At 36.2% G+C, this 23,747-nt stretch overlaps 1 protein-coding gene across 1 annotated transcript; it reads right to left on the bottom strand.

Annotated features, from left to right (window-relative positions):
• Positions 1-21,521: 21,521 nt before the first annotated feature.
• On the bottom strand, positions 21,522-22,124 carry LOC138881671 (uncharacterized). The gene has a single exon (XM_070161921.1). It carries the CDS (start codon positions 22,122-22,124, stop codon positions 21,522-21,524), a length of 603 nt encoding a protein of 200 aa, XP_070018022.1.
• Positions 22,125-23,747: the final 1,623 nt, after the last annotated feature.

The following is a 23,747-nucleotide window of genomic DNA, read 5'->3' as shown; positions in this document are numbered from 1 at the left end:
TGAGAGACGGTTGGTGCTACAGGAAGCAAGCCTGCCTGGGTGACACTCTCCATGAGGCCCACTAATTGGACTAGAGCGTCCTGAAGAATTGGGGTAGCAATAAAACCCTCTAGGACCTGAGTTGGGCCCACCGGAACTGCTGGGGCTGAGCTCTGCCCCTACGTCGACCTCGCCCTCTGCCCTTTATGGGATCTGCTACTGAGGGCTCGGGCTGCTGAGCGGTGGATAAGGAAGCGCGTGTTCTCGCCATATGTGAAGGGATATAGTAGAAATTCAATTAGCATTCGAGAAACAAAGTCGCATGACAAGAAAGAACAAATGTTAAGTTTTTCCTAACCTTGTAGCCTCTGGGGGATAAATACAGACGTCTCCGTACCGATCCCTCAGACTCTACTGAGCTTGTCCGTGAATTGTGAGACCTATGTAACCTAGAGCTCTGATACCAACTTGTCACGATCCGGAATTTCCACCCTCAGAAGTCGTGATGGCGCCTACTCGTAGAAGCTAGGTAAGCCACGAACTTAGAAATTTTTAACTCATCTGTTTTAATCCTTTTTACAACTTATATTAACAAGTGATAAACATATAAATAACAACAGAATATGAGATTTAAGCGGAAATCTTAAATAAATATAAAATCGAAATGTTACAAAAGTCAACACATGCCTCTACCCAGAAACTGGTGTCACAATATCCACGGACTATCTATGATTACTACAAATAAGTGTTTGAAAGAAAAGAACACAGTCTGTCTCAAGTACAAATGATAACAGAACATAAAAACTGATAGAAGAGACATCGGGCCTGCGAACGCCTGTAGGGCTACCTTGGAGTCTCGGTGGACTGAAGGCTGGCTCCCCTACTGCTGCTGACCAAGTGCTGCTCCGGTATCTGCACAGAGTGCAGAGTATAGTATCACCACAACCGACCCCATGTGTTGGTAAGTGCCTGGCCTAACCCCGACGAGGTAGTAATGAGGCTAGGACCAGACTCCAGATAAACTTGTGCAGTTATATATATACATGGCGGGAAATAAACTGATACAAGCAATAAAAGCTGGGAAGGGGGAAACATGCTTCGGGGGGAAATAACAGATAAAAACAAAATATCAAGAAAATTTTAAAAAATTACTTCTAACAAGAATAGAGAAAACAATGGCAGACTTCATTTTCGGTTCACATCTTGTTTCAGGTGTGCAACTCGATCCCATTTCTCGTATCTCGTGGTAGGCATACCACCTGCTCCCATTTCAGTAAATCTTGTTGTAGGCGTACCACCCTCTCCCATTTTAGTGGATCTTGTGGTAGGCGTACCACCCACTCCCATTTCATAAAATCTCATGGTAGGCGTACCACCCGCTCCCATTTCAGTAAATCTTATGGTAGGCGTACCACCCGCTCACATTTCAGTGAATCTTGTGGTAGGCGTACCAGCCGCTCCCATTTCATCAAATTTTATGGTAGGCGTACCACCCGCTCCCATTTCAGTACAACTTGTGGTAGGCGTACCACCTGCTCCCATTTCAAGCCAATACAAAATCACAAGGAAATCCCGGCAAGGGAACAAATCAATATAATAACTTCCCGGCAAGGGAACAACAATATCGAAACAAACATCCTGACAAGGGAGAATCACCTATAACCAATCTTAACTCAATTTCTACTCAGCTCAATTAATACCAATACTCGGTCATAAATAAATTCCAAGAGAATAAACCAAATCCTTGCCCAATATCGAGAATCATCAATTAAAGCATCCGTAGAATCGTTTAAGAACACAACAAATATCAACTTAAGACTCACGGTCATGCTCGACACCAACGTATAGATACTCGTCACCATGCCTATACGTCGTACTCAACAAGAAGAAATTAGCAAATAGGACACAACTCTTAATCCCTCAAGCTAAGGTTAGACCAGACACTTACCTCGAACTTCCACGGCCAACTCAATCCTCAAACACCGCCTTTCCTTTCGAATTCGGCTCCAAATCAATTGTATCTAGACATAGTCAACTTAATAACATCAATAAATGCTAAACAATCCAATTCCAATACTTAATTATAGCTTTCTAATCATTCTTCCAAAAAATCCAAAAATCGACCACGGACCCGCTTGGTCAAAACACGAGATTCGGACCAAAACCCGATCACTCATTCAACCACAAGCCCAAATATATAATTTGTTTTCAAATCCGACCCCAAAAGAGGTCTAAATCATAAATAATCAAAAAGCCCTAATTCTACCCAAGTCCCTAATTTTCTACCCTTAATCACATGTTTTAGGCGTAGAAATCTTGTGGGTGTTGATGAAAATGGAAGAAAATAAGTTAAAGATTACTTACCCAAGAGATTATGGTGAAGAAATGCTTCAAAAATCGCCTAAGAGCTTTGGAGAAGAAGAAGTTTGTGAAATTTTTATGAAATCCCGTAAGTGTTCTGTTTTTGGGTCTTTAAAATAACTAGGCGAAAATGTGCATCGCATTCGCGACAGACCCTTCGCGTTCGCGATGGGTCAGGCTGCATAAGCCTACGCGTTCGCGGACAACGGCTCGCGTTCGCGAAGTAGGAACTGCTCGAGCCTCGCGTTCGCATTCAAGGGATCGCGTTCGCGTAGGGAGATTTCCCCTGCCCAGGCCCACTTTGGCCTTCGCGTTCGCGTGGCCAGGCTCGCATTCGCGAAGGGATGATCCCCCACTGCCTCGCGTTCACAACCTGGGCTACGCGTTCGCGTAGAAGGATTTTTCTTCGACAAAATTAATGCACCGCGTTCGCGTGGGTTCTTCCGCGAACGCGAAGAAGAAAGTGCCAGAATACCAGATCTGCTGTTTTCTGCAATTTTTCTTAAGTTCAAAACTTCCCGAAACACACCCGAGCCCTTGGGGCTCCTAACCAAACATATGTACTAACTCAACAACATCATACGAACTTATCCGTGCGATCAAATCGCCAAAATAACCTCAATAACAACGAATTGAACCATAAAATCAAGGGATTTTCTCAAACTTTATAAAACATCAACTTTAGCAATTTAGGTCCGAATCACATCAAATGATATCCGTTTTTCATCAAATTTCACAGAAACATCTTAAATCACATATAAGGCCTGTACCGGGCGCCAGAACCAAAATACGGGTCCGACACTGACCTGTTCTAATCAGATTTCATTTCAATTTTCCTTAAACAATTTCAGAAAATAATTTTCTTTAAAAATTCATTTCTCGGGCTTGGGACCTCGGAATTTGATTCCGGGCATACACCTAAGTCCCATATTTTCCTACGGACTCTCCGAGACCGTCGAATCACGGGTCCGGATCCGTTTACCCAAAATATTGATCGAAGTCAAATTAACTCATTTTATAACCAAATTTTATCATTTTTCACAGAACTTTATATTTAAGCTTTCCGGCTACGCTCCCGAACTGCGCACGTAAATCGAGGCAACTCTAAATAAGGTTTTCAAGGCCTCGAAAACACAGAATTAGTTTAAAACAAGTGATGACCTTTTGGGTCATCACATTTATGGTCCTAATAGATGCATCTTTAAGATAGTCTCATGTATGTCTATTATCATCTCGCAACGTGGTGTTTGCAAAACTATTAGCCCAAATAATTCGATAAAGGCACAATTCCCAAATTATCCTATAAAGGCTATTCGTCTTGATAGTGCTGAAGAATTCTCATCTCAAGCTTTTGATGATTATTGTCTATCAGTTGGAATAAAAGTTGAATATCTTGTAGCTTATGTTTATACTCAAAATGGCATTGCAAAGTCATTTATTAAACGCATGTAATTGATAGGAAGACCACTACTTATGAAAATAAAATTGCTCACTAATGTTTGGGGTCATGCCATCTTGCATGCAACATCACTTATTCGTCTCAGACCTGTTACATCCCGTACTTTTCTACAGAGGATTTGAGACACTACTTTTAATGACCACAACTGTTAATATGCGCGGAGGGAGAACGAGATCACTGTGTGTATATTATATATTATATAAACATATAAAGAAATATTTATATATTGGAGGAGCAATCTCTACAAATTTACAGCGACTCAATTTGGGCAGATTTTATCTCATTTGAAAGGTAAAAAAAGTGTACTTTATTTGCACGTACTTTCTATACTTGCTAAATCAGTTTATATAAATTGATACACTTACATACAAATATGCATATTATTTTTTATGTTTTGATGTATTGCTATTGGATTCTTTTATTTGTTGTATTTTGTTTTGTAATTTTGTTCGCGGTGATCTTAATTTCGGTTTAAATAAGATTTTTTTGTGATAAGTTGGGAATGAAGTATAAAAAAAGATGCTTGGAGTTGATTTTTGCTAATTATTAATCATTTTGACTATTTAGATTAGTGTTAGATACATTTTGATATGGTATTTATATTGAGTTGAACGTTTTTGTAAAAAAGTTGAAAAATATAATTTTATATAGGTATTAATATTACTACTTTCGAATATGCTTTAAATTATACACATAATATAAGAAAGTTTATGACAATTTTTTTTATAAAGATAGAAATTATTTTATCACAAGAAAAGAAGGTTATCTTTTTACCATTTTAAGAATTAAGCGCACAAGAATCTTTACTCTTTATATGAGATTAGGAAAATTTTAAGTTGAGAAAATGTATGTATTTTTACATGGATATTTTAATAAAATAATGGTGTATGTATTTATTTTGTATGGTACCATATGACCATGATAGTAAGTTAGTATAAAGTATGTTAAAAATAAGTAGAATTTTAAGTAATTTGAGATAATTTTTAATTACGTGAATAATTGATTAATTACTGGATAACGTGACATTTTCTAATTACCTAATAATTAGATAAAGATTAAATTTACCCGCCCAACCCCACGTGGCAGCCCCCTTTTGATTTAGAGATGACTCATTAGTCATTTATTGACACATTAAGAATTGGTTTCCAATTCTGGTTCACACGAAGAGAAGGAAGGGAAATGTATTTTTGTAATCCTCTTCCAAACATTTGCTTTTCAATTACCCACTTCTATACCTGTAGATTACACTTGAAGTTCCTAGAGTAATTTTGCAAGCCGGTTCGCTAACCTGGTTCTGACTTCAAATTATTGTGGAAACATGATGTTTCTTAGGATATAAGGAGATTTTTGAGTCAAGCCTTTCTTTTCCACCACTAGCTCCTCAGGCAATTAGGCTCGTCTAGGCTGTTGCACTTCTCTTTGGTGCTAAATAATGAAAGTTCTTAGTTATTATTGGAATAGTCATCATAAATTAACAGGTTCTTAGTTATTATTTTGTTTTCTAGCATCATTAGAATATCTGAATGGTATCCTGCTAGCTGCTCGCAATAAAATCCTGCTGAAAATTCTACTGGGAATGGTCCACTCTGCTGTGGTCTTTCTCAATGTTTGAAAGATGCTGTGCGAAGAGAAATTTCAGACAACAAGATTAGATGATACAGTATCACATTTAAGAGAGATTTCATACGTGATTTAAGATGGTCGGAGCTGTAACGCGAGATTTTGTGATTCTAAGGAAGTACAATGCAATCTTTCTCAAAAATATCACACAGGTTTTCCCTACTCCGATCTTACCATCACGTGATTTGTCATAATTAACTCGTGTTAGAGGGATTGTCAAGAGAATCGGCTCAGGTATGTTAAGGCTATCCCTTCTTCCTTTTGGCATGATCTATACGACACAAATAAAACGAGCAAATGCGCAATTTCTATAAATGACTCTATTCGTAGAAATACTAGAGATGCTTATGTTCTTGATTCCCCATGTGTCATATTATTCTATCATCTGTTCTTGGGTCTTAGAAAAATACGTAAGTTGAAAAAAAAAGTTTATTTCATGATATTATTCAGAGGCATAATGGTCTTATGACACTCCGAAAGATTTTATTAACGTAGTTCTCATGCATTACATTCATTTACATGTGCATTCACCCATGACTAAAACGGCGTTATATATGCGTATATATGTATATGGGATATGGGAAGAGATTACGGTGTTATATATGCACCACCCCAGATCAGCTGGTAAACGATGTGATGTTGCCCACAGTGGTTGAAATATGACTCAAACGGTGTTATATACGCGTATATATGTATATATATGTATATGGGATATGAGAAAAGGTTACGACGTTATATACGCACCACCACCTGATCAGCTGGTATACGTTGATGATTTGCCCACAGTGGTCGAGATGATATGATGGGATGCCCTCAGAGGCTTGATGATATTATGTACGTACAAACCTATACATTACATGACATTTATACGCATATGCATGAGCTTACAAATATTTCATGATTTACGGAGCGATCTAGATTTACAGGTTGAGCCCTTTCTCTACGTTTCTTCCATGTACTTTATGTACTTATTTACATGCATTACATACTCAGTACATTATTCGTACTGACGTCCTTTTGTTGGGGACGCTGCATTTATGCCTACAGGCATAGATAATCAGTTGACGAGCCCTCATAGTAGACGAGATTGACATTCAACGAAGAATCGGAAAGACTCCACTTCATTCGGAGTGCAGCCGAGTCTATGAGTCACCGTGTTAGAGTTTTGCTACAGATTTACGGGTAGGACGGTACCCTGTCCCATTTGATGTCAGTTAATCTTAGAGGCTTTGTAGACAAAGGTTCATTTTGTACAGTATGTCAGAGGCCTTGACGGCCCATATATATTCATGTTTTAAGAAAAATGATTCAATAATACAATGTTTTCTTACTTATAGTTATACATTATGAGTTGTGGCCATGTTGGCCCGTGATAGTTAAAAAGAAAATAAAATAGTTGCATAGTGGTTCGCTTGGGCCAGTACGGCATCGAGTGCCAGCCACGCTTCCCCAGGTTAGGGTCATGACAAAACCGACACATTATAATAAATACTCTCCATCACAATTAGTTTTTGGTCATGAACCAAATATTCGACATCTACGAATTTTTGGATATGTTGTATATGTGACAGTAACACCACTACAACGCAGTAAGATGCCCCCCCCCAGAGAAGGTTAAGAATATATGTTGGGTTTGAATCACCCTCTCTTATTCTCTATCTTGAACCATTGATGGGAGATTTATTTACTGCTCTATTTTCAGATTGTTGATTTGATAAAACAAATTTCCCACAATTAAGGGGAGAGAAAAAAGAAATCAAAAGAGAAATTGTATGGAAAGTTTCATCATTATCTCATTTTGACCCATGTACCCCTATATGTAATCAGGAGGTCCAGAAGATCATCCATTTACAGAATATAGCAAATCAAATGCCAGACGCGTTTACTGATTTGAAAATGATAACTAAGTCACATATCCTTGCAGAGAATGTACCTATCAGAATTGATGTCCCATCAGACCAACTACTAGCATGAGTGCTAGTGAACCTAAAGCATGTCTGAAGCGTGGTAGGCCTTTGGGTTCTAAGGATAGAAATCCTAGGGAAAAATAATCAACAGATGATCAAAATGATACTATGAAGGGATCTCCTGAAGAGACCCAAGATCTGATTAGTTCTGAGATTCCTGAAGAAATAAATGAACCCGAGAGTCAAGTGAGCAAGGAACTTTTAATAAGTTCTAATGGTGATGGGATTAATTTAAATCGATCTGAAATAATGGTAGATAATATTTTTGCATATAATGTTGCACTCAACATTATGCAAGACAATGAGGATCTTGAACCCCGATCTGTCGAAGAATGTCGACAAAGATCTGATTGGCCAAAATGGCAAGAGGCAATTCAATCAGAATTTAACGCACTCGCTAAAAGAGAGGTATTTGGATCAATATTCCAAACACCTGCTGGTATAAAATCAGTTGGTCATAAATGGGGTTTTTATGCGAAAAAGAAATGATAAAAATGAAATTGAAAGATACAAAGCTCGCTTTGTCGCACAAGGATTCTCACAACGACCTTGAGTCGATTTTGATAAAACATATTCACTTGTTATGGAGGCCATAACATTTAGATATCTCATTTAGCCCTACATGAAAGGCTTGAAATTCATCTAATGGATGTGGTTACATCTTATCTTTACGATTCACTTGATAATGAAATTTATATGAAAATCCCTGAAGGATTTAAAATGCCTGAAGCAAATTCAAAATCTCGGGAAATATATTCAATTAGATTACAAAAATCTTTGTACAGTTTAAAGCAATCTTGGCGCATGTGGTATAATCGCCTTAATGAATATTTCCTGAAAGAAGGTTACACAAATGATGTTATTTGTCCATGTATTTTTTTAAAGAAAATGACATCAGAATTTGTTATACTTGCTGTTTATGTTGATGACATAAATCTTGTTGGAACTCCAGAAAAGCTCCAAAAGGCAATTGAATATCTTAAGAAAGAATTTGATATGAAAGATATTTGAAAGAAAAACTTTGTCTTGGTCTGCAATAGAACATTTAGCAGACGGGATCTTTATCCATCAATCCACCTATGCAAAAAGGGTCTTAAAGTGCTTTGACATGGACAACGCACCCATTAAGTACACCAATAATTGTTTGATCATTTGAAGTGAATAAGGGCTCGTTCCGACCTCCAGAAGAGGATGAGGAACTCCTTGGTCCTGAAATACCCTATCTCAGTGTAATTGGTGCACTTATATATCTTATAAATGCTACAAGACCTGACATAGTATTTTCTGTTAATTTAATAGTAAGATATAGCTATTCTCCTATACTAAGACATTGGAATGCGATTAAACATATATTGTGATATTTAAAGGGAACTCTTGATATGGGTTCGTTTTATGCTAACAAAGGTAGTGCAGATCTTGTTGGTTATGCAGATGCAGGTTATTTATCTGAACCGCATAAAGCTCGATCTCAAGTCGGGTACATGTTTACTTGTGGAGATACTGTCATATCATGGCGCTTCGTAAAAGAATATATTGTTGCTACTTCTTCGAATCATGCTGAGATAATAGCTATCCATGAAGCAAGTAGGGAATGCGTATGGTTGAAATCAACGATTCATTTTATTCGAGAAAAATATGGTTTTAAATATGATAAAAGATCCACAATTTTATACGAAAACAATGTTGCATGTATAGCCCAACTGAAGGGAGGATTTATAAAAGGAGATGGAACGAAGCACATTTCACCAAAATTATTCTACATACATGATCTTCAGAAAAATAGTGACATTGATGTGCAATAAATCCGTTCAAGTGACAATCCGACAGATTTATTCACTAAATCTTTGCCAACTTCAACTTTTGAGAAGATGGTATACAAGATTGGAATGCGAAGATTCAAATACTTGAAACAAGGTTTTCATTAAGGGGAGTGAAATATGCGTTGTATTTTTTTTTTCTTTACTAAGGTTTTTCCCATGAGTTTTTTCTTGTAGGGTTTTTAATGAGGCAGCTAGAAATGCGTATTACTAAATATGTGTACTTTTTTTCCTTCACTAAGATTTTTCCCACTGAGTTTTTTCTAGTAAGATTTTAACGAGGCACATTATCTTTTAATGAACATCCAATGGGTAGTGTTATGAAACTATTATATTGTGGATGTCCATTTATTACTCCGCTATAGATAATCTTCCTAAAGAAGATTATCCATTTAGTACTCTGTTGAAGTTTATCTACAAGCAGCTGATGCAGGCAGGTTGCAAGCAACTCAATGAAATGATTTGCAACAGTTTCTTATTAAACAAGCAGGTTGCGAGCAGCTCATACAGACAGCTTACAAGCAACTCAAGAAAAGCCTCGCAGCTGCTTCCGGAAAAGCCTTGTAGCTGCTTTATTAAAAGTCTCGGAGCTGCTTCCTTTCTTCTATAAATAAAAGAGTTTTCAGTTCATTATGTACATCGGTTTGAAGTTGAATAATATATCAATCTCTCCCTATACTTGTCTTCAGTTTATTTACTTTACAATCTTTATTTTATAACACATTTAAATTTTTTATTTCCTATTTCATAATAATCAGGAGGCAATTGTAATATTAATGATACAAATTTATTCGAACACAATAATTTTAGTTTAACTTCTTTATATGTGTTACAATTTTACAAAATAAGATATAAGTAAGATTTTTAAATTAATAAATCAAATGTTATGTGATAAAATTTGATGAAACCCATACATTTTAAATTTTAGATTTGCCGCTGCTGACAACTAGCATTTCTTTAAATAAATTCTTTCATAAGGAGGGTGAAATTTGTATACTGTACAAAGTTTCTTTACCACTTGAACCATATAAATTTTCATTTAGTAACCTTTTGATTATCACTATTTAGTTGAATGAATTCTCCGTCTCATTATAAAAAAAAATTGATTATTGTCTGTATATTGATAGGTTTTGAGATCGAAACTTTCCTTTATTAATTTCTTCCTTTTATTTTTCTTAAATGAGATCCAATCTTAATATACTTTATATACACTAATGTACATTATCTAGTACAAGCTAAGTTTGTTTATTATACAGATAAAGTACAAGTTGTAGCACTGTTTTATGCCTAATGCCTAGCTAGCTAGTTTTGGATGGCCGATCCAAGAACCAAAGTAATTGAAATAATGGCGTTAGCCAATAATGATGCTTTTAAAGAATACATTAATTAAACAGCCGCAAGTAGATAAGCTTTGCTTCACTTTAACAGGCAAGTCATTATCTTTAATCACTTCTTTATTCATCACCATAACTAATTTTTGTTTCTTAATAAAGAACACAACTTGTAGCCTTGTTAGCTTTAGGGACCCTAGCTTCTTGTTCAATCATGTTAATTTGCCTTTTGTGGGCTCTTTTAGAAGAATAATTGAACCTTTTTTTCCCATATAATAAAGACCTTTGTTGATTTTTGGTCCATCAAAATTTAAAATCATACGTATTATATTTGGTTGATTTTCTATTTTCTTTTTGAATGAGGTTGCGAGCTTGAATTGAAGATAAATTGTAGAAGAAATTTTATGAGAGGGGAATATCGAATGCAAGTAGGGGTGTCAAACGGGGGTTGGTCAGATTTTGAACAGGTCAATATAGTCTGAGTTAATAAATGAATGAGCAGACAATATAGGCTGAGTTAATAATGGGCGGGTCATTGGGTTGAGATCGGTTGGGTTAAGATGAGCTAAAATTTGGGTCATAGCGCAATCCGTCTAACTCTTACCAATCTTTAATGGGATTTTTACCTATCTATATCATATATCAAACCTTATTACCAAAAATGTTCATAATTTGTTATTTACCCGTGTAGTCCACACTTTTACTACAAATTATATACCAATCCAAAAATAGATAGATTTTGCCATAAAAAACGCGCTAAAATGAAGGCACCAGATCTGCGTGTGATTCTGTCAACATTAAATTCGAATTGCTGCGTAATTCTCTCCTTCCTCAACGGAAAGAAATCTCTCTTCTCTCACTCAACTACAATTCTCAAAAAACGCAAGCTACTGAAGCTCCAGTAATCAAACGGAAAGGAGATTTCTGTTCTTCATCTTCATCTTCATCTGTTCTTCCATATATTTTCCACCATTGATAGCCATTAAAAAGCTTGAAAGCTTTGAATTCAAATTTGGGTTTTCAAAAATCATTATTTGTTTGGATTGGGTGTTGTTGTAAATAATTCGGAATATGTTTAGGAGTTTATATCTCAATTTTGAGGGGTTTTGGTGAAGATTAGACTTGGTTTTGACTGAATTTTAGATTGAAACTCGAAGAAGAAGAAGAAGAAGAAGACGTATTTCCAGAAATTGTAGATAAATTGTAGTTAAATTGTAGAATTGTAGATAAATTGTAGATAAATTGTAGATAAATTGTAGATGAATTGTTGATTGGGAAGACTAAAACTTCTACAAATCTTCTACAATTATGTCGAAAATGCCAATTATGCTACAATTGAAATGAGAATTTGGATATTAAAATTCAATGTATCTATTTTGTAGATATCTTGTAGATAAATTGTAGATTATTTGTATTCTGATTGTAGATGCATTATTTTCTGTTTTCACAAATCCAAAACGACTAAAGCTTCTACAAAATCTTAATGCTTAATATACTTAATTTATTCTTAAATATACTTAATGCTTGCATATTGCACCAAATTCTAATGCTTGCATACTGAACCATATTCTCACATAAAGCCAGTTTTTGCTTTCCTTCAGGCTTGAAAAAGACATCCGTTTTAACTATTTTTGGACGCGATATGCAAAATTGATCTCTGTAAGTCACAGTTATATATAATTTAAGCATATGATCCTAAAGATAACTCTGGATATTAATTCATTACTAAGAATATGCATTTGAAATCCCTAAGCATAGGAGCATCGTGAGTTTTGTATGTGTTGTGAACAGTTGAGATGAAGGGAAAGAGAAAGTGGGAAGATACAGTCCTATAATTATGCCTAATATAAATGAACCCTTAATTATATCCCTAATTTGAATTATGGTATAGAAATGGTAATTTGGTATGCTTAAATGTAATAAACACAAACTTTAAACATTTAGGGTAATAAGGTTTGATATATGGTATAGATAGGTAAAAATCCCATCTTTAATTAATGTGTGTTGTTTTCTTATGAATTCTTTAATTATCAAATAAGACTTTTTTTCTTTTGTTATGGTCATATATAATATATCAATTTGGGTTAGCCCAACTTTAAATAGGTTGAAATGGGTAGGGTTAAGATGAGCTGTGTTTATCGTAAAAATAGCACGGTCTAGCCAGTTTTCGGATTGGTCATTCAAAAATAGCCAGCGTTTGCCAAGTCATTGAAAAATAATCACTATTTTGCTGCAACAGAGAACGATCTAGCATAATATACTGGAGTTTGGTTCACCTATGTATGAACTTCCAACATATTATGCTGGACCGATATACTTTGTTGGCTCCAGTATAATATACTGGAGATTGGAGCACCGGTGCTTCAAACTCCAGTATATTATGCTAGACCGGTATATTATACTAGAACTCCAGTATATTAGACTGGAGTTCCAGTACGATATACTGGAACTCCAGTATAAGTATATTAGACTGGAGTTCCAGCATAATATGCTGGAACTCCAGTATATTATGCTGGAGTATTTTTTCGAATTTGAACAGTATTTTCGTTCAAATTTATCTTTACATGAAAAGTGGCTAAATTTCGATTACTTTTAAAACTGTGACTATTTTTGAATGACCACTTATAAATCTGATTATTTTTGAATTTCTCCCGAGTTTATCAAATAGACTGGTTAATGACCGGCCCAACCTTGAACAAGTTGGGCGAGTTAAATGAGTCCGCCTCAAATTATCACCCCTAAATGCAAGTAATGCAACTTAATTTATAACTCGTAATTCCATTGGTTTTGGTTTGGTTTCATATATTCAATGGCGGAACAAAGAATTTATATAAGAAGATTCAAAGATAATACTAATAGAATGACACATCCAGAATCTGAGCTTGTGACAAGCATTTTCTGAACCTCTTTTACTGATATACATGATTTTTTCTATATAAAAAAGATTCGTGTTTGTCTGCATTCTGCAATGGTGCCTAGCTAGGCAGTTAATCAGGAGATGCTATTTGCGCTCAATGTTTTAAAAGGCATGGGTATAAAGTGGAGGTTAAAATAGTACGGGCTAATAGTTTTTGGACTGGTCATTAAAAAATAGCTAATATTTGTAAAGTCATTGAAAAATAATCACTATTTTGCTGCAACACGGAAAGTTCCAGCATAATATACTGGAGATCGGTGCACCTGTCTATGAACTTCCAACATATTATGTTGGAACTCCAACACGCGAAAAGTTCCAGTATAATATATTGGAGATTGGAGCACCGTATACTGTAGATTCCAATATATTATACTGGAGTATTTTTCCGGATTTTGAACAGTATTTTCGTTCAGATTTATCTTTACATGAAAAGTGGCTAAATTTCGATTACTTTTGAAACTAGCTATTTTTGAACGCCCACTTGTAAATCTGACTATTTTTTAATTTCTCTCGTAAAGCGAGACATTTTATATATGTTTCAGCAAGACGTAAGGCCGAAAGCACGGAACGTAAGCCCCATAAATATTTAATTTTTAATATTTCATAAAATAAGATAATTATTTTAATTTCTAATATAATTGTTTGTTTGCAATGGTGCTAGCTTGGTAGTTAATCAAGAGTTGCTAGTTGGGATCAGTATTTTAAAAGGCATGGGTATAAGGCAATGCGTTTTATATACATTTTAGCGAGGCGTAATCCCCGAGGCAAGGGGCATAAGCCCCGTGGGTATTTAATTTTTAATATTTGATAAATTAAAATAATATAGTTACAATAAATACTTTTAAATAGGTAAAATTGCATAAAAATTGAAGAAAACTATAAATAAGTGAAATATATATATATATATATATTGTCACGATCCGAAAATCGACCAGGTCGTGATGGCGCCTATCATGAAACTAGGCCAGCCGACACAACTCCCGAATCAACCATTTTCCAATAAAAGTTATTTTTATACCATTTATAAACCAATATCTCATAAAGAAATTTAAAAGAAAAGTGCGGAATAATTACACAAGCCCGACATCGGGGTGTCACTAGTCATGAGCATCTACCAAGGTCTGAATACAACAAACAGTCTAAAACTGTACTACATACAGTAATGAAAATGAGAGGAAGGACGCAGTGTTGCGAACGTCGTGCAACCACCTTGCTAACTCCGACGACTCCACCTCTGCAATCAACACCCGCTACCAGATTCTGAAATACCTGAATCTGCACACGAGGTGCAGGGTGTAATGTGTGTACTCCAACCCAGTAAGTGATAACAGTAAATAAAGACTGAGCAGTGAGAAAATACGTCAACCACGTCATAGCACCACAATGATTACAACATGTTCCCAAATCAAGGTACCGTTCAAATTATTTCGTTAAACTCCCAACTAGAGTAAAATCCTTTAAAAATTATCTTTCTAACCTTTTCAATATAGATTTAATGAAATATGTATATAGCGGAAGTGATGAAAATCATAATCGGCCCCTCGGGCAAAACATAGTTTGTATACAATCTCTTGGCAAAACAGAAATTCATACCCGTTTCATAACTTAAAACTTCTATTTGAATAAAAGTTGTTTAAAATATTTATTCAACATTTTTAATAGAGGCTCGGTCTAAAGATGAGTGAAAGCAGTAATTAAATCAACATATTCGATAGAAACTCACTTTAAAGAGAAGTGAAAAATAGTAAGTTCATAAACAGGCCCCTCAGGTAAAGCATCACTCATGTACATGTATATCTATAGCTCCTCGGGCAAGCCTCTCAGTCACTCATGAATCAACTCCTACCGGTCAGCGCTCACACTCGGCACTTACATTCAATAGGTACAATATAGTAACCGCTGCGGCGCGTAGCCCGATCCAAATATCGTTGCGGCGTGCATCCCGATCCATATATCTCGTCGACGGCGCTCACTAGGGGTGTGCAAACTCCGGAGGAGCTCCTACAGCCCAAGCGCTATATCACCGCGGCGTGCAGCCCGCGATATATAAATATATAATCTTCACAACCAGGCCCTCGGCCTATCTCAGTCATCCTCACAATCACTCGGACCATCAGTCAAACAGGGAACTCAGCCCAACCAGTTTTCACATTTTAAGAAATAAAGTGATAAAATCATATTTAAACAATAAACATGTAATCATGACTAAGGATATGCTTTCAAAACAAATAGAGTGAGAAAAAATAGTGAAAATGCCCTAAGGGTGTCAACAGGTCGGCACAAGGCCCCAAACATGGCATACAACCAAAATATAATATCAATCTCTAAAAAATGGAATATCAAAAGGTTTCAAATCAAATACGTGGTTTAACAATCGTACGGGACAGACCAAGTCACATTCCTCAACGGCGCACGACTCCACGCTCGTCATCTAGCATGTGCGTCATCTCAAAGTAGCACAACGATGTGAAATCTGGGGTTTCATACCCTCAGGACAGCATTTACAATCATTACTTACCTCAATCCGAGCAAAATCCTACTCCGAAATGCCTTTGCCCCTTGAATCGGCCTCCAGTCAACCCGAATCTAGCCATAGTTAATTCAATTCAGTCAATACTAATTATAGGAATTAATTACATATGAAAATACTAATTTTCCAACAAAATCCGAAATTTAACTCAAAATCACCCGTGGGGCCCATGTCTCGAAATCCGACGAAACTCACAAAATCCGACAACCCATTCAACCACGAGTCTAACCATACCAAAATTACTAAATTCCGATAACATTTCGACCCTCAAATCCTCAAATCTATCCAATAGGGTTTTCAAACTTTTCCAAGTTAAAATCACCAATTAAATGTTAAAAACAACGATGGATTCGAGTAATCTATCAAAAATTGTGTTAAGAACACTTACCCTGTTGTTTTCTCTGAAAATCCCTCGAAAAATCGCCCCACCCGAGCTTCCTTGGTCCAAAAATGGAAGAATGAGACGAATTTGGACTTTATTCTGCTGCCTGGGGTTTTGTTCTTCGCGTTCGCGACCTTCTCTCGCATTCGCGATGAGCAATTTCCTCATCAGCGATTTCCAAACTCATTCCAGACAACCTTTAGTATAATTGTCATAACTATTTGCACATAACTCCAAATGATAAATGGTTTGATGTTCTGAAAACTAGACACCAAGAGCTATAATTTCATAGGTTGCACATTTCCTGATTCATTATATATTGCGAGATATAATCTTCCAAAATCAGCCCTGTGCAACAGAGATTTTCAAACTCTCTCCGGACAGCCTGTAGTGTAACTACCATAACCTTTTGTACACAAATCAAAATGCTAATTAATTTACATTTCTGAAAACTAGATACAAAGGGCTACAACTTTTATGTTTGGATCATCTCCAAACTCCTTGTAGATTATGAGATATGAGTCTCCGAAGATAGACATGTGCAACAGAGATTTCCTTCTTCGCGAACGCGAAGAACAAACTTCTAGAGGCCAAATTCTTCTTCGCGAACTCGAGAGGCTCCACGCGAATGCAAAGAACAACACCAGATATTAGAAAATCAACATCCAAAGTAGCTCAAAATGATCCGAAACACACCTGAAACACACTCGAGTCCCTCGGGACCCACACCAAATATACCAACAAGTCCTAAAATATAATATGGACTTGGTCAAAACTTCAAATCACATCAAACAACTCTAAAACCGCGAATCACACCCCGATTCAAGCTTAATGAAACTAAAAACTTCCAACTTCTATATTTGATGCCTAAACCTATCAAATCAAGTCCGATTGACATCAAATTTTGCACACAAGTCATAAATGACATAACACAGCTAGGAAAATTTTCAAAACTGGATTCCGACCCCAATATCAAAAAGTCAACTCCTCGGTCAAACTTCCAAACTTAAATTTCTCGTTTTCGCCATTTCAAGCCTGATTTAGCTACGAACCTCGAAATAAATATCCGGACATACCCCTAAGCCCGAAATCACCATACAGAGCTATTTGAATCATCAAAAATCCATTTTGGGGTCGTTTGCATATTTTGCACCTTCCGGTCAAATAATTCAACTTAAGCTTTCTTCTTGGAGACTAAGTGTCTCAATTCATTTCAAAAACCTCAAACCAATTACCCCGACAAGTCACATAACAACTGTAAAGCATGAATTTAGCAGTAAATGGGGGAAACGGGATTGTGATATTATATATATATATATATGTGTGTGTGTGTGTGTGTGTGTGTGTGTGCGCTCCATCCCCACAAAAAACTAGTCAAAACAACCCATTATACGCTACTTACAAGCATACGTAACTTAAGTTGAAAAGAATAAAGTTTTCTGTGTGTAGGAACAAAAAGGATGACTAACCTGCAATTTAAATTTTGAACTTAGAGGAGAATGAGTTTTCTTTGTATTCGAAAAAAATATTACTCGCTCCGGTCCACAATAAGTGACCAATTTGCTTTGTGCACACCCATTAAGGAAATACTAAATTCTAGACGAAATTAGTTAGTGTGACTAAGCTACCCTTCATTAAATGTTGCACCATAGTTATAGTAGCACTTACTTTTCTTCTCAAATGTGAGGAGTAAATGACTTTTTAGGGATACGTACGTAAGGCTAATTTTGGAAAAACAAATTAAATGTTTTCTTGATTATATAAATGGACACTTATTTTGGACCAAAATAAAAAAGCAAATTCGTCACTTATTGTGGACCGAAGGGAGTAATTAATTATTGTTTCTTTTGGGAGATAGTAACAGACAAGCGAACAAGATAAAGAATTGGAAAATATCATAAATTAGGGCTTCTAGCAATAAAAAATGATCTTGACTTTTAAATTTAATGTTTCGGTTCCTTTTTTAAAATTTGCGAGTAATTACAAGCCGACTTTTGAGAATTTAGGTATTATAGTAACAACTTATTCAACAAATATTGTTTTAATTTGAAAAAAGCCTCTTGGGCTTACGCCTTACTACAAAAACACGCCTCAATGCCGGGCATACGCTCCGAATTGTTGGGCGTACACCTCGTGAGACTTTCGCCCCCACCATTGCCTCGAGCCATTTTTGGTACGCCTCGCCCCAAGGCTCATCCCGAAAATGCCTTTTAAAATACTGTCTAAGGTGAATCACTAAGCATTCCTGATTTTCTTTTTCAATTGATTTCTTAGGAGAATGAAAGTCTTATTGTGCATAACATATCTAATTAGAAGTTGAATGAAGATGATGTGCTTTATTATTTCACTTGTCGTTGGACTACCCCGAGCTAACTTAACTTAATCGGTTCTCTTTAGTTTTTCACTAAGTCTCATCTGAGTGCTATATACATAGTTCTTTCATTACTTATCAAATAAAATGAACGTTCTTTAAAAACTGTCTATCAAGATTTTTTTTTCTATTTTTTTGGGTAATTAACTTTCTTTGTATTAATCACCAAAATAAACCATTACAAAACTATAGTCAAGCATCACACTCTGCTGACTATCTCAACTACATCACTGTAACATTAATCTACTTAAGAGGACTATACAAGCTACTACTCACTATACTAATAAGTATTTCTGTAATTGGATTCTAGCTTTAGACTCAACTCTAACATTACAAATATAGGCTATCTCTCGTACTAAACTTTCACAATTATGATATCTTTTTTCAAAGATACGATTATTCCTTTCCAGCCATAACACATAGGATGCTTCTGTGAATACCAATCTAAAGATGCTGGCATGGTTAGATTTCCCTTTTGCTTTCTTGATGATCCATTGAAGATGATGTTGCCAATTGCTATTGTTTCCTTGATCTTCTTGAATCCATTATTTATATTCTACTCCATAATTCTGTTGCATAAGAACAATGTAAAAACATATGATCTCTTGTTTCTAATTGTCCCTGGCATAATACACAACTCTGATCAATGTTCAGCCCCCAGCTTGCTACTCTATCCTTGGTAGGCAATCTCCCATGCAACATTAACCATAGACTGAAAATAGCCTTTCAAGCAGATTCTGAAATACCAAGATCTTCTAATTCACTCTTGGTAAGTCTCCTAGTAGTTGTAGATACATATGTCTGATAGTCTCTTTGTCATCCCTTGTGCACTGAATTTGTTGTAGAACATCTCTGGAAGCTATTATTCTTCGAACCATCCAACTAGCTTGCTTTGGAATTGGCATGGTCTAAATCTGTTGCTGCTTGATGTAGTAGGCATTGATCCATTTAATCCACAGTTTGTCTTCTTTATAAGCTAAATCCCAGCAGACTTTAGCAATTGCAGCCTTGTTCCAGAGCATTAGATTAATGATATTCATACCTCCAGTTGATTTTGGAGTACACATTTTGTCCCATGCCACATAGCTCTTTCTAGTAATAGTATTACTACCCGACCATATGTAGCTTCTACACATAGAATCTATCATCTTTAACACTTTCATAGGCAGAATAAACAACTGAGCCCAATAGGCTTGAATACCAAAAATGACATATTTGACTAACTGTCTTCGACCGGCATAAGAGAGCTTCTTTGCAGTCCAAGATGAAATCTTTCCTGTGATTCTATCAATTAAGGGCTGCCATTGGATCAATGCGATTTTATTGGAAGATAAAGGAATGCCTAAGTATTTAAAAGGTAACTCCCCTTGTACAAATCCAAGATAGTTCAATATCTGCTGCTTAACTTCCTGTTTCACACCCCCAAAATACACTGAGCTTTTACCCATATTAGCTTGCAATCCAGATGCCTTTGAAAACTTAGAGAAGTATTGGTACAGGGTAGATATAGAAGTAAGATCACCTCTGGAAAAAAGAAGAAGATCATCAACAAATCTCAGGTGAGTTATGCCCAATTTTTTGTACCTAGGATGATATTGAAACAACTTGTCCTTTCCCATTTTAATGAATGATCTGCTCAAGTACTCCATGACAATAGCAAATAGGAAAGGTGAGATAGGATCTCTTTTTCTAAGACCCTTAGCAGCTTCAAAAGGTTTAGTAGTTTCTCCATTAATAAGCACAGTGTAGCTGACTGATTTGATACATTCCATGATCCACTTTATAAATTTGTCAGGAAAACCAATATCCTCCATCACCTATTGTAAAAATATCCATTCTACTGAATCATATACCTTTTGGAGGTCTATCTTAATCATGCATCTGGGAGATATTTGGGCTCTAGTGTAGGACTTTACTAGCTCATGGGCCAATATCACATTATCTGCAATTTTTCTACCAGGAACAAAACCAGCTTGGGATTCAGAGATTATATATGCCATGATCTTTTGAAGTCTAGCATCTAGGACCTTTGAGATCACTTTATATAACACTGTACAACATGCAATTGGCCTATATTCTTTGATTGTAGCAGGTTTAGCAACTTTAGGTACTAGAGTGATAGTGGAACAATTGATTGGCGTGTACATCTTAGAAGTTAGGAAGAATTCCCTAATAGCATCTGTAACTTGTTTACTGATAATGCTCCATGATTTCTTGAAGAAGACAACATTGTAGCCATCAATACCAGGTGCTTTATCATCTCCTATTATTGCTTTGAGGCTCTCTAAAATTTCCTGATCAGTAACATCTGCACAGAGAACTCTTCTTTGTTGTTGAGTTAGTCTGGGACCATTTGGCATGTACAATCTGTTTATGGCTGGAAGTGATCTTGCTGTTGATCCCATAAGAGACTTATAGAAATCCAATATCTCTCCTTTAATGCCTTCAGGATCAGTGACTCTATCTCCACACCTTGTAGTGAATTCATTGATCTGTTTCATTTGTGATCTATCTTTCATAACAGCTGTAAAATATTTGGTATTAGCATCTCCCAGTTGGATCTATTTAGCTCTTTCCTTCTGCTGTAGGATACTCTGTTCAATCATTGACCAGTTCTCTAAGTTAAGTAGAGTCTCTTTCTCCTTTTTCAACAGACTGTCTGAGTACTTACTTGAGAGCTATTCTTGTATATCTTTAAGGTCCATTCTAGCTGCTTAAATTCTCAGATTAATTCCTTTAAACTCCTTAACATTCAAAGCTTTTAAGGGAGCTTTCAATGCTTTCAATTTACCATATAGATTTCATAATACCGGTAGAGTTCTTTGCATTCCACACTTCAGTCACTATCTGAGTGAATTCCTGGTGATTAGTCCATATATTGAAGAATCGAAATGGAACTTTCCCATCCCAACATGAGCTTGCTAGAGTTAACACCATAGGGGCATGATCTGATATTTGAGGAAGATTATAGACTGTCTCCACATGATTCCAGTTCATCATCCATTCATAAATACCAAAAACTCTATCAATTCTGCTGATAACCTTATCAACTCCAGGCTGCTTGTTTGTCCAAGTGTAATACTCACCATGCCAAGGTAGTTCAGACAAAGCTGTCTGTTGCAGACATGAGCTAAAATATTGAGTTTCTGCAAAGCTAACAGGATTACAAGATAGTCGATCACTAGTATATAACACATCATTAAAATCACCTGCAACCAACCATGGACTAGTAACAATTGTAGAAATTTGTTGAAGATTCTTCCACAATTCTCTTCTTTGTTCTAGCTTATTAAATCCATAGACAACAGTCAGATAGCACTTAATATCCCCCTTTCTGCTTTGTACTAGAGAGTGAATCATTTGAGGGTCATCACTGACTCTAGTAACCATCAGATGATTAGTATCCCATAACAGCCACACTCTACCATTCTTAGCTTCTTTGTAGTTAGTCAATATACCCTATCTAGACATAATATACTTCGATATTTTTTGAGCATTTTCTTCTTTAACCTTGGTTTTCACTAGTCCTATCAACTTTATTTTATTGCTTCTAATATATTTTATAACTTTCTTTTGCTTATATCTTTTATTTACACCCCTGATATTCCAGAATAACCACTTCATCAATGAGTACTTGTTCCACCTCTATCACTAGGTGGAATATCATATTTGCTATTAGACACTGGCTCAAATCTATTCCTAACAGGAATAAGTGTTAGTGGAGGAAAGTTTATGATGTTCAGCTCTGGAATCTGTATTGCTTTCCCTTTATCTTCATGTCCTGCATTATTATGATCACCCCTTGGTTGAGTCTTCTCCTTAGTCTTCTGAATTTCAGTTATCTTGGTACTAGTATCATGTTGAGCTTCCTGCATTTCAATCTGTACAGACTCTACTTGAGTAGCAGGAGCTGGTACTTTAGTTCTCCATTCTTGAATAACTCTACCCTTCTTAGTAGGCACTTGGTTACCAGTCTTTATCTGAGTTGAACATCTGTGTCCTACTACTAAGCATTTCTCACAAAAGGCAGGCTTCCAGTCATAGATTACACTATGTAGAAACTTTTTCCCACTTGGATCCATCACCCACACTTTACTTGGTAGATCCTTAGTAACATTAACCTCAATAAGCATCCTGGCATAGGAGATTCTAGTCTGTTTTGTTGTACACTCATCAGCAAAAATAGGCTTCCCAATCATACTTGCTATTCTGATTAAGGACCCCACACCCCAACATGACATAGGTAATTTAGGGAATTTAGCCCACAATGGAATGGATGTAGGAAATTCCTCTGTAAAATCAAACTCCGGGGTCCATGGCTTCAGAATGATAGGTTTACTAGCTATGGAATAAGGTCCTGCACATAGGATTTCATGAGCATCATCCATATTCTTAAATCTGATTATATAGTAGCCTTCCTCATGGTAAAATAGGTCAGGTTTTGGAACATGAGACCAGTGAATACCAATATATCTTTTCATCGCATTATACCCGGTCCATCTCCTAAGATATACACAATCAAAGCATGTTTCCATTTAGATTCTTCTTCTTCCACCTCTACCTTGTCTAATTGGACCATAGGTTCTCCATCTACTAATAATGGTGGTATGTATGAAAGTGACATACCATTAGAAGCAAACCTGTTCTTCTGGAAGAGTGTTGTCCATAGAGGCTTAACATCTTCCTTTCGATCATTCCTCACTATTGGTTCATCTTCTTTATCAGCTAGGTCACTCTGCATCTGGATTGGAATCTGCATAGTTACTGTTCCATTGGATTGCACTTCCATCCCTTCTGAAACTATTCCTTTAGGAGCTGTAATTGTCAAATCTAGCCTCTTAGCTACGTTTGAATGACTTGGAGCTGATCCAATTGCACATGCAACTGCTTCTTTACTGAGATCTGAATTATGAGCTGAACTCTGAATTGAAGCTGGTGGAGTGGTTAATGAAGAAATTTTCTCCATTAATGACTGATTCGTTGTTAGTATCGCTTCTAGTGCTGTTAATGGGT

This window comes from Nicotiana sylvestris, chromosome 11, assembly GCF_000393655.2.
Source record: "Nicotiana sylvestris chromosome 11, ASM39365v2, whole genome shotgun sequence".
In the NCBI taxonomy this organism is placed as follows: Eukaryota; Viridiplantae; Streptophyta; class Magnoliopsida; order Solanales; family Solanaceae; genus Nicotiana; species Nicotiana sylvestris.
Note: the sequence above shows the minus strand (reverse complement) of the source record. Positions and strands in the feature narration are given on the sequence as shown.